At 48.4% G+C, this 12006-nt stretch overlaps 1 protein-coding gene across 4 annotated transcripts in view; it reads left to right on the forward strand.

The window, feature by feature from the left end:
• Window positions 1-10632, forward strand: part of PTCH1 (patched 1) — a 69068-nt gene extending 58436 nt beyond the window's left edge. For 3 of the 4 annotated variants that reach the window (XM_046022284.1, XM_046022288.1, XM_046022286.1), the window contains 5 exons: window positions 1926-2068; window positions 5458-5557; window positions 6069-6323; window positions 7931-8486; window positions 9021-10632. In XM_046022284.1, coding sequence (XP_045878240.1) covers window positions 1926-2068; window positions 5458-5557; window positions 6069-6323; window positions 7931-8485 — 1053 coding nt within the window. In that variant the 3' untranslated portion in view covers window position 8486; window positions 9021-10632. The remainder of the gene's footprint in view (window positions 1-1925; window positions 2069-5457; window positions 5558-6068; window positions 6324-7930; window positions 8487-9020) is intronic. The other variant, XM_046022285.1, reaches the window with a different exon arrangement.
• The last annotated feature ends 1374 nt before the right edge of the window (window positions 10633-12006 follow it).

Genomic DNA, 12006 nt, shown 5'->3' on the forward strand with positions numbered 1-12006 from the left:
CTTGTTTCTCCGCGAGGAGTCTTTGAGGGGCCTTTTCATGCAGTTTAGAGACTGTAAACTGCTGGGTTCCAGAAGGAATGTTTTGTTGAGGTTGTCCCATTTTCAACAGAAAGCTGATAATATAGAAGCAATATTCTCTGAATTTTGAACCTATCCAAATTCTTTTCCTCCATTGAGCCAGGAGGAGGGAGAGAGGATTTTTTAAAAGCCTACAGCTTAGAACATAATTAATTCTTAATATCATTTCTTCAAAAAGAAGAAAACTTGACATAAGAGTTAAGAATCCACCCGGTCATTTTATTCTGATGCAAAGGAAAACCACTTTTTGGGGGGATAGCTAGCAGAGCAAACAAGAATGTTCTAGAACAGGTTTTTACAATGGAAATGAGAAGTGCAACCTGTGGTGGCTCCATGGGCCTTACGCGTGCCGTGACATGAACGTAAGTGCACACACCAGGGCTGGCTAAGCAATTAAGGACTGCTTCCACTGCTCATGCACAGTTTAATTCCAAGAGTTTAAGGAGGCTCAAGAGGCAGCTTGGCTTCGTGAGCAGTCACCCCTGCTAAATGCTTGTAGCCCACACCTTCATCCCGAGACCATCACATGCAGGATGTGCTGTTCTTACCTGGCCTCTATGTGAAGGTCTATTGAAAACAGGCAGGTACTGCTCTTTCAAGCTTTATAAAGTGATGGAATAAGGTTGGTGAAGAGCTCTCTTCAAGGAATCAGTGGGTTCCTGCCAGTTCACTGTTCCCACAGTGTAAGTTGGGTATAAGATGATAAAACCCTACTTAGCTCTTACAGCCATGGCCCAAGTATGGCACAAAGTAACATGGTTCCAGACTGTCTTGTTGCTTTCCTCCCAAGACAAAAAGGCAATTCTGTTGACCTGACACCCTTCCCCACCCTGGGAAGCATGTGCATTTTTTAGAGAAAATGTACTTTAGAGAAAAGTACGGAAACTCATAACACATTTTTGTATGCTTTTCTTTCTTCATCTGTTCAAGAGAACAACCTTAGGGTTCTTCCAGAAGCAACACAAGGAATAGGAGGGTACCCGATGTGTGATAGGCCTTGGTTTTCAGGAGCTATGGTCTGCAGAGAAAGCATATCCCTTTCAGGCAGAGAAAGGACTTGTGCCAGCTCCTGTCGGGGTCCCCCCGGAGGGTCAGGCAGAGTATGACAGGAACTGACTCCCATCAAAATGGTCACCCCGTCAAGCCAACAGTCCCATACGCTGGGGCTTACTCTGTAATGTTGCCATTGGCATCGGTAGTATTCATCACCTAGCGGAGCTTTGGGAAGTGAAGGAGGGAGTGATATGACCACACGGAGTTAGAACAGGTGCGATGTGAATTGTGAGTCCTGTATTTTTTCTTGTGAGACTTCCGTGGTGCTTAGAGGTACAGCAGACCCATTAGTTTGAACCCTGCATCAGCCTGTGCACCCAGTTGCACGTGCCCCTCAATAAGCCCACTTGGAAGTAAGATCTTGACCTCCCACAGTCAGGAAGGGTGCTATCATCTTCCCACCATGGGCCTCCCATGCGGAAGCCATGAGATCGCATGGGTTGGGGAGGAAACCCCCAGGGAGCAACAGTGAAACGAAGGGGACATTTTGCTCTTGTTTGTATAGTTTGGGTTTGGTTTATAATTTAAAGTAAATATGCTTTCTGTCTTTTTTGGTGGTGGTTCAAGATTTATATCAACGCCAAACATGACACAGTATCACGAGCAGGCCACTTTAGCCTAAGCCCAGATTTAGTAATTGAGCACCCCAGGTTAAGTATTCCAGGAGCTAGAAAGGAAGGGGTGAGAAGGTCTGCACAGACCGAGTAAGACAGCTGGTAGCGGGTTGGATAGAGCTGCCCACGGACCGCACTCAGTCCGGGAACCTGCTCATCCTGCCTCTTCTCCTTGCACAGGCCTTTCTGACGGCCATTGGCGATAAGAACCGCAGGGCCGTGCTCGCCTTAGAGCACATGTTCGCACCCGTCCTGGACGGCGCGGTTTCCACTCTGCTGGGAGTGCTGATGCTTGCAGGATCGGAGTTCGATTTCATCGTCAGGTAAGCAGGAGGGGAAACGGTTCTTAATTTCCAAGAATCCCTATCATCTTTACAATCTCCATTGCATATTCCTTTCTGTGTCCTGTGGAGAGCAGCGCATCCTCATTATGACTCTACTCTTTCTCCCCCAGATGTATTGAGGTGTAACTGACAAGTAAAAATCATATATTTTTTAAGGTATACAACACGATGTTGTGCCCTATGAATACACTGGGAAACGATCACCGTAGTCCGTGACTCCTCTTCTGCTGAGTTTCTTAACTCAGAGATCTGCAGGGAGGTAGAAGGACAAGCTCTCTTCCAGAGCCGTCTTGGAGAATATCTCGGGGAGGAGAGATGGAGAGTGTGACAAGCAGCGGAGTTCCACAGCATGAAGCCAGGGCACTGCCCAGTATCCCCCAATTCTGACCTTGGTTCCCCTCCACTGACTGAGTTTGACCTTCACTCTTCTTTCAAAATGATAGAAAAGAAAACTTACAAGTACCTAAAATTGTCACCTATATTTTCGTCTTCTAAGAAGCAAAGGTAGCATGCCCAGACTTCACATTCAAGTTCTAAGTAAGATCTAGGAAGCAGTAAATGTGTAACTTCGGTGTCAAATGTCGGAAATCCAGACCTAGTTTGGATCCTTCTTTTTGGATCCCCAGGCAAGCAGTTTCTGGGGCTTTATGAAGAGTATGAGTTCATGACGTAGAAAAGGAGAACAAATTTGCCTTCTGCAGGGAAAGACCCTTCTCTGCTCCCAACGGCCCCTATGGTTTTGGGAAATAGCTGCTCCTGGGTGGAACGCTGTTGCTCTGTGGACAGGCAAGGCCAGAACCATCCATAGGAAGACAGTCCGGGATTAGAACCGTGCTAGAGCAGAACTGAACAGGAGACATGACTGTCTGGGTTGGGATGCTTCAGGAATCTGGAGGGAGAATCTAAACAGGCTTTCTCGCTGTGTGGGCCTGTGATAGGTCTCGCGTTTTCAAGTGAAAAGAAGGGGGTTTTGTGTTTCAGTCCAAGTCCCTTATTGCAGAAGCCAGATCAGGATCCCGTGGGTCTGTGGCCTACCCCACTGGGCAGTTGGGCAGCAGAGACTAAGCCTTCCCTGAAGGAGGCCCAGCGTTCCTTCGGTGTAGTCAGTGGGTGTAGTCAGTGCGTGCCAGTGGAGAGGTGGGCCCATGATCACAGTGTGGACCCGAACTCCTCAGACCGCAACGAGCTTATGACTTACCTGAGGCTCTGCAGACATGGCTCGGATTTCGCTGGGGGCAGGGAGGCTGTGGAGCCGAGTTTGCATTTCCAGCCAGCTCCCAGGTGATACCCATGCTGCTGGTCTTCTCAGCACAACACTTAATCAGCTCACAAGCCAATTAGTACATTCTTGTTTGCCAATACCAGGTAGATGTATGCCTAAATTAGATCAAGCTTTTGGCCAGAGTTTTATTTTCAGCTCTTAACTTGACTTTGGCTTTTCCTTTATTTCCTTAGCTTACCCATATTCGGGTATTAATAGATGGTTCTTTATGACACAAAACCCCTGTGTCAAGGAGAGTCTCTTGCGTGACTTCTCCCTGGACACAATGTACCAAGCACCTCATAAGCGCCGTTGTACACAGCAGCGAGTAACATGGACCCTGTCCCCCTCCGTGTGGCTTACAGTCTGCAGTGGGGAGAGGGAGTTCTCAGACATCTCAGAAGCATGGGAAACTCTGGGCGAGATGGGATCTCAGAGGATCGCACTCAGCCTTGTGGGGATGCCCAGTGAGCCACAGAGGGGATCTTTGCCAGAATCCCAGCAACCAGCTAGGCACCAGGAGGGAAGGCAGAGTCCTGGCTCTCGTCTAACCCCTGGCTCCCTGTTCTCTCCCAGAGATATCAGGGTTCTTGTTTCAAGCACTTTGAAAGGGCTTCCCATTTTCTAGAACTGGGTGGATTAACCTGATAAAGCCCTCACTGAGGTCAACTGCATGAGCAGACATTGTATACACTAAGCCGTCAGAAATCTAATTGGTCTGTTTATGCTACAGTTAGATGGATGGGATACAAATGTTGTAATGCTGCCGCTGATCTATGCTTCAGCCTGAAGTTCCAGCAGTTTACATTAGAGCAAGACATTGGCGGCTTGCTTTTTACTAATGCAGCTCAGAAGTTTCTAGTGTTTACAATAGCTGCGAGGTATTTGTATTTTTATAGGGATTCTCACTCCTTTCATCTAATGTCGAAACATAGAGAGTCATGGCAAAGTTGGGTGCCTGTTCTGTTTTATGATCAAGAGGACCATTAACAGATAGATATCTTGCCCTCCCTCTTCCCGGAACATCCTGGGCTCTCCCCCACCACAGCCTCCTTCCAGCAGAGCTGCCCTAGACACTGTTAGTTCCAGAAACGTACACTAGCGTGGAGCCCGCTCCCTCCAGCTGGGCGCAGCCTCGGCCAGCCGCTGTCCCGAGCTGACAGGTTTACCTTGGTATTCATGAAGGATCCCAGACCTTAGCCCTCAATGGTGGGAAAGCAGGGCCACTTGCGCACTCTCCTCTTCTTCATGGTGCTGCGGCCTTTATGTTTGAATTGGCTGACGCAAAACAAGAGTATTCAGAGATGCTAAATTGTTCAACAAAAGATTGGCCCACAGAGCAGCCCCCTCATTGTGGACCGCCCTCCCCCACAAATGCCCCAGCAACCACAGAATGGGCAGCGCTTTCTTTTGCAGAAAGCTGGTTCTTGTGTTCTAAAAAGGTTGCAATCGGAGCCGTTTGGTAAAACTGGAACTCACAGAATTCTCGGCAGAAAGTTGTGATTAATGAAAGCCCAGGGAAAGCCTTACCTGATACGCTGGAGACTTAATTAGAGATTCTGCTCTAAGATGCAGAAGCATTTCACAGTGGATTAGCTGCCTGCAGAAGTGGGCTGCTTTTCCTCCTGAGCTAAATTGTTTAAATTCTACACCCTTCACTTCATTTGTTTGCTTCTGCTGGGTTTTCACGGACGGGGCCCCTCTGCATTGTGTTTGTGCTTCCAATCTGCTCAGCCATTCAGCTCACATTCCATATTTTTGTGTTTGTGTAACACATTCATAAATAACATTACATGCCAGGAGATTTCAGCAAATTAACAAACTAATTTTTCTCTCGTCCCTCACGAACTAACACTTTGGGTTGTGGAATATAGTCCTCAAGAGTCACAAGGTAAAAAAAAAAAAAAAAAAAGAAAGAAAGAAAGCAAAAAGGGAAAAAAACCTAATCTCATGCTAAATTTGAACCACAGTTTTGTAACAGCCTTTGCAACCGTGTGAGCTTCGTTAATTTTGGGTTTTGATGTGCTATGTAATATTTGGGCATGTGAAGCCTGGCTTCATTTACTTTTGCCACAATGAATGTTCCTGTTTCCCTTTTATCTTCAAGGTATTTCTTTGCTGTCCTGGCAATCCTAACAATCCTGGGTGTTCTCAACGGGCTGGTTTTGCTCCCAGTCCTTCTGTCCTTCTTCGGACCGTACCCCGAGGTCAGTAATCTTACTAGGCTACAACGTACACCCCTAAGGCCACCTGAAAGCTGTTTGTCCCAGGGTCCCTGTGAATTTAGATATTTAGGTATCTCAGCATTACTACGTGCTTTTTCAGTAAACCTTTCCATGACTATGGCTTTTTTCTCTTCAACGTAATAGTTGGGGAGATGTCATACTTGTTTTGTTTCAGTGTTTTAAACCATGTGATTGGCAGTCTGAGTCTTGTAGTTCTGTATCCATGAAGCAGTTAACACCCAAGATGAATATCTGGGCTTGAAAATAAGTAAAAAGGGCACAGCCTGCCTTTTCCAAAGCATAAGAACAGAGGCAGGATCTTGGGCCCCAGCTGTCGAGGGGCAGAGTGGGGGAGGTGAGCACAGGGCCGTGGGAGAGGCCGGCCATAGGGGGACCGGTACAGAGACCACTGAGCCGTACAGTGCTTTGCACTCTGAGTGTGACCAGCAGTAAATGGATGATACCACTGCTGATATGGAATCTCCTTAAATAGGTGTCTCCAGCCAATGGGCTGAACCGACTGCCCACCCCTTCCCCTGAGCCGCCCCCCAGTGTGGTCCGCTTTGCCGTGCCCCCCAGTCACGCAAACAATGGGTCTGATTCCTCTGACTCGGAGTACAGTTCTCAGACAACGGTGTCGGGCATCAGCGAAGAGCTTCGGCACTATGAGGCCCAGCAGGGCACCGGAGGCTCTGCCCACCAAGTGATTGTGGAAGCCACAGAAAACCCTGTCTTTGCCCGCTCCACTGTAAGTCACCCTGAGGGGGTTGGGGGGGGTAGCCCCTATCTCCTGTGAGCAGCAAATCCCAGACATATAGGATTTTAAAATAAAGTAGAGATTATGTAGAATCATATGAAATTGCCAATATTTGCCTCTGAGACTATAAAAACATTAGTTCCTTTTGTTTGGGTGTCCTATGGATTGCAAAGGGCAGGGGCCAGTATCCCCAGCTTTGAGCAGCGTTGGCATGTATCTCACTCGGGCGAAGCACACTTGGAGCTTGAGGCCCAGAGGGAAAGCCTGCCTTCCTGCTGCCACTTTTTTTTTGTTTTTTTTAAGCTGCACGTCATTTTAGAATAATACTTTCTTTTAAAACATAGTGGTATTTTTATTGCCAACAGTGATTTTTTTTTTCCCCTCCCACTTCTGTTACATTTAAATAAGTGCGGCAGTACAAAATGATTTCAATTGTTGATGTCTAAGACTTTACTAGAAGTGGGAAGCTTAGCCTTTAGGAAAGCCATGAGCAGCCCGGGAGCCCCTTCTCAAAGACTCCGAGAGCCCCAGCCATGTCCTGCACTCTCTCTGCTCCCCAGGAAGTGCTCAGCCCCCCAGGCCTAGAGGATAGTACACAAAACCCGAGGAAGGTTCTAAGACTCGTGTTGCTCCAACTGAGGGCCTCCTGCTGTCCCTCCAGGAAATGGGTATTCCAGTCCCAGGCCAGAGCAGCCCTTGCATGAAAGAGAGAGAGGCCAACCAAATAACCTAAATTTTCCTCCTCTTACCCCCCGTGACGATGCCTGCTGAGCTGCAGTGTGAATCTGGTTTTGTTCAGCAGGAGCCTAAAAATAGGTACAAGCTGAACGACTTTGAAGTTGGTCACGGTCCTTTTGATTGATGTGGCCACTGTGTTGCTCCACGCTTTGTATAGAGACCCAGAAACCAGATTCCTAACAACCGGACAGAGCAGCGCTGCCCCATAGAACTTTCCGCGATGATGGAAATGCTCCCTCTGTGCTTGCCCGTATAGTAGCCACTGCTCACATGTGGCTGTTCAGCCCTTAAAATGTGGCTGGTGCAACGAAGGAACCGCATTTGGAATTTGTGTTCAGTTAAGGGCAAAGAGCCCTGTGTTCCTAGTGGCTGTCGTAGTCAACGGTGTAGGCATAGACATCCTGCCAGCATGCAGTGTTGGGGTGAGCCAGAGCCAGATGCTTAGCAGTTTTCCAAGAGGAGGAGCTTGGGATTGGACCTACAGCACAGGGTGGGGCACAAAGGGAGGGAGGCAGTGCGGGGACTCTGTGACCACAGCCCTGCATTTAGGGGCCACAGCCATGTGTGCCCAGCCAGCTGCACTAGAGAAAGCCTAGACCTAGGCTCCAAATAAGGCCCTCCTCTGCCACGTCGGGGAGGTTCTAAAAGAACAAGTTTTTCTTTTGTGGGTGGAAGGCCCCGCTGGCTCCCCGGGGGCCTCTCCCAGCCATTTGTGGGGTTGACTGAGTACTTGGTGAAGGGCTGTGTGTGGGTGGCCGGCGGGAGCCCGAGCCAGGGAGGGAAGGCGGGGCGCAGTGAGGGGCGACGCCCCGCCCGGGGCTGGCGTCCTGCCTGTTTTAACCTGCCCTCTCCCTCTGCAGGTGGTCCATCCTGAAGTGAGACATCACCCACCCTCAAACCCTCGCCAGCAGCCCCCCCTGGACACAGAGTCTTTGCCTCCTGGACGACCAGGCCAGCAGCCCCGGAGGGAACCCCCCAGAGAAGGCCTGCGTCCACCCCCCTACAGACCGCGCAGAGACGCTTTCGAAATTTCTACTGACGGGCATTCTGGCCCTAGCAATAGGGACCGTGCGGGCCCCCGGGGAGCCCGTTCGAACAACCCTCGGCACCCAGCGTTCACTGCCATGGGCAGCTCGGCGCCCAGCTACTGCCAGCCCATCACCACTGTGACGGCCTCAGCGTCCGTGACTGTGGCCGTGCACCCCCCGCCCGCCCCCGGGCCCGGCTCCACATGGAACCCCCGAGGGGGACTGTGCCCGGGCTACGGGGACTACCCCGAGACTGAGTATGGGCTGTTTGAGGACCCCCACGTGCCTTTTAACGTCCGGTGTGAGAGGAGGGATTCCAAGGTGGAAGTCATAGAGCTGCAGGACGTGGAATGTGAGGAGAGGCCCCGGGGCAGCAGCTCCAACTGAGGTACATGCGGGGTGGGGGGATGTTGGCCCACGAGTTGCTGCCCCTCGGCAGCAGTGGAGGGACGTGCGGGGAGGACTGAGAGCAGAGCTCCTTGGGGCTTCTCAGGCCACCCCCACCGGGAGCCCCTGGGCATTGGTGTGGCCCAAACCAAACACCGGTGACCCCTGATCTCCACCACGTCCAAGCTCTGTCATCCTTGGGGAACTGGTCCAGTCCCAAATTGGGTCCCTCCCTTGCTGTGGAGCTGTTGAGATTTAGTGCAAGTTCATGGGGATGCTAGCTGGCTCCCACCTGTCTTTCGATCTCTCTAAAGCCTCGTGACAGGTGTGATTGATACACGGCTCAGTGAACCCTAACCCTAACCCTCACATTGGGGAAGGACTCATGACCCTCCCTGAGGAGCCCCTCCTGCGCTCACCCAGCACCCCATCCTGATTATCTAGTATCATTGACCAGTTTCCTTGATTTGGTGCTTTCTAAGTACAAACTCATACATCCGTGGTTTCGTTTGACTCTTTTTTTTTTCTTTTAAAGGGTGAGTAAAATCTGAAGCAGAGGCCAAAGATTGGAAGTCCCCCACCCCCCCAAGCCCTTCTACCCCCGAACTGCTTGAAGAGAACCGCTTACAGTCCCACAGGCGTGCGCTCGCTCCGGGAGAGCAGTTCCGCGTTACTGTAACCAATTGTATTATTTTGTGAAATAGTTCTATAAATATTTAAGAGGTGTACACATATGTAATATACGAAGGAACGGATGTACAGTAGTGCGATCTGGGCTCTCTCCACCCCCGCCCCCAGAGTGGCGGTGGGGAGGCCGCCGCGGGGCCCCTCCCGATTTGTGCATGGGTCTCTGTGCCACAAACAAGCCTAACTTAGTCTTAAATTTCAGCATATGTTGCTGCTGCTTAAATATTGTATAATTTACCTGTATAATTCTATGCAAATGTTGCTTATGTAATAGGATTATTTTGTAAAGGTTTCTGTTTAAAATATTTTAAATTTGCATATCACAACCCTGTGGTAGTATGAAATGTTACTGTTAACTTTCAAACACGCTATGCGTGATAATTTTGTTGTTTAATGAGCAGATATGAAGAAGGTACGCTGACCCCGGTGGCTTCTCCAGGTGTAGTGGGATGTGGTTCCGTTTGGCTGTGTGTGTGTGTGTGTGTGTGTGTGTGTGTGTGAACATGTGTGTGGTTTCCCAATGTACTGTACTGTGATTTTATTTTTTTTTTCTCTTTTTGTTTCTTCTCACTGCCTTGTAACCCTCAGTGGGCTTTGCCCTAGTTGAGCTGGAAGAGTCAGGATGTCTTTATTGCTTGGTGCTGGTGGAAAGCTAGCCCTGAATGTCGCCTTACCCTTTCGCCGGACTCCCTTCAGGCCCAGGGCTCTCTTGCGATCATTGGCTGCTATCCAGACTCTCCCAATTCATGCCTCAGAGGAGACGGGCTCCGTTGCGTGGATCATTGTGGTGGACGGTGGAACCTCAGGGTTTAGAGCTAACATCCGCTCATCTTCATTGGTATTAAAGTGTTATTATAGAACACGCTCAGTGGTGCGTCTCAGCTGGACCATGAACATATACTCTAGACTGTGCAGCCTTCGTTGTACCTCTCGTGACACACACACATGCACACGCACATACACATACACGCACCCTCAAAAAACATAAGGGCAGATTGGAAATCTTTCAGAGACCATGACCCCGCTATGAGTAGAAAAACCTGTTGATTCTGGTTTTTCACCACAGTCAACCCAGAGGTGATGTTTTGAGTCCCTACAATTTAAACTCCCCCTTCTTCCTAAATTGCACAGTTGGCTGGGACTTTCTGGGTCTGTTTGTATCTTCTTGAAAAATAAATAGTGAGCCTCCGGTGTGGTGATGTGGAGTCAGAAGTTCTGCAGGGTAGGAGCTTCCGAAGGATCCTTCTCAGCGTGTGAATATTCCCATTACGGGCTCACACGCCCTCAACAGACCGTGTCCCTCCTCTCAGCCTCATTAGTGTTCCCTCAACAGGACGTTGATCCAAGAGCAGGGAGAGATGTTCGTTGCATACACCCTACTGAAGAACGTGTCTGGAGGCAGGTCTCTCAACCAGGTGTGATTTTTAAAGGTTTGCTTCTGTCTTGCTTCTGTCGTCTTGCTCTGAGGTGTGCGTCAGGGAGGTGGTCAGCACCCAGACTCGGCTCTGTGGGAGCACGCAAGTGGCAGCTCCCATGGTGCCCTCCCATTCACCACAGAAAATCTCAGTGAGAAGGCAATGGGCTCCCGGTAGTACCCAGCAGCATAGTGACCTCAGACCCAAAACCTTGCCACAAAACTGTAAAATACTCATTGGAAGCCCCCTATGGCCACCAGGTGTGTGTGTTCACGTGCCAGGGGACTCAGGGGGCCCGCGTCTACTGTCCAGTGACTCCGTTGGCCACACTGTCTGTCCACCTAATACCCAGCTCTGCTCAGAAAACTTATGTCCTGCGTTCAAGAGAGAGATGGTGCAGAATTCTGAGGTCTGCTTCTCTCTGGATCGTGGCACGCCCTCCTTGCTCCTTTCCTGAGCCCAGCTTGTGTGGTGCATGAGAGCTCACACGGCCCGCTTTCTGCACGGTGTAGAACTTTCTCCCACGGTCACTTTGGCAAAGGGAGAACCCGGGGGCGGGCAGGCGGCCAGAATTTCTCTCTCTCTCCCTTTTTAAAAATAGTTTTATTTTGTCTGTCTTGTTTGTTCATTTGGATGTTTTAATTTTTTTTAAATCTTTGCTGATATTTATAATTTTGTATCATAAGAATGTTTTCCTACAGTATTTGTCATGCCAGTTTATAACAAAAAAATGCAGGGATTTTATTTCTATTGGAAACACTATTACAGCTATGTTTTACTTTTGAACAGAATTTTTATTTGTATAGAGTGCTTACTAATGTTAAATAGTTCAGAGTATATAACATTTTCATTAAAGACTCATGGTAGGTGTTAGTGTAAGGAGTTTAAAGGAAATAAATATTCAAACTGGGTCTCATTGTCTGCCAGTTTTGGCAGAAATGGGTTTGTGTCATTTCAATTACAAAGATAAAAGTATGCCATATAATTTATTTATATGAAAATTTATTTTTGTAGTGTACATAGTAGTCATCAAGTCTTTTGACAGAAGTATATTTTTAAAGAATTTATATGTGATGAATCCATAATGTCTGGAACTTTGCTGAGACATGAGTGGGGCACACTTTTCATTGTAAAGTACAGCAAGGAAAAGAAAATGTTTAACAGTGTTAAGAGAGTGAGAGATCGAGTAAATATTCATGCAATTGTGAAATGTGTATTAGTTACCATTTGTGACCTAGTGTGGTTCTCATTTTAAACCTTGGAAGGCAAAAATGTACAAACTCTCTAAATATTAATGTTCAAACACTGATAGAAATTCTAACATGAATAAAAAATAATATAACTTGTTGGTTATGTCTTCGTTCAAAGAATTTTTTTTTAAGATTTTATTTATTATTTGAAAGTGAGAGAGAGAGTGTG

This window comes from Meles meles, chromosome 11, assembly GCF_922984935.1.
Source record: "Meles meles chromosome 11, mMelMel3.1 paternal haplotype, whole genome shotgun sequence".
NCBI lineage: Eukaryota > Metazoa > Chordata > Mammalia > Carnivora > Mustelidae > Meles > Meles meles.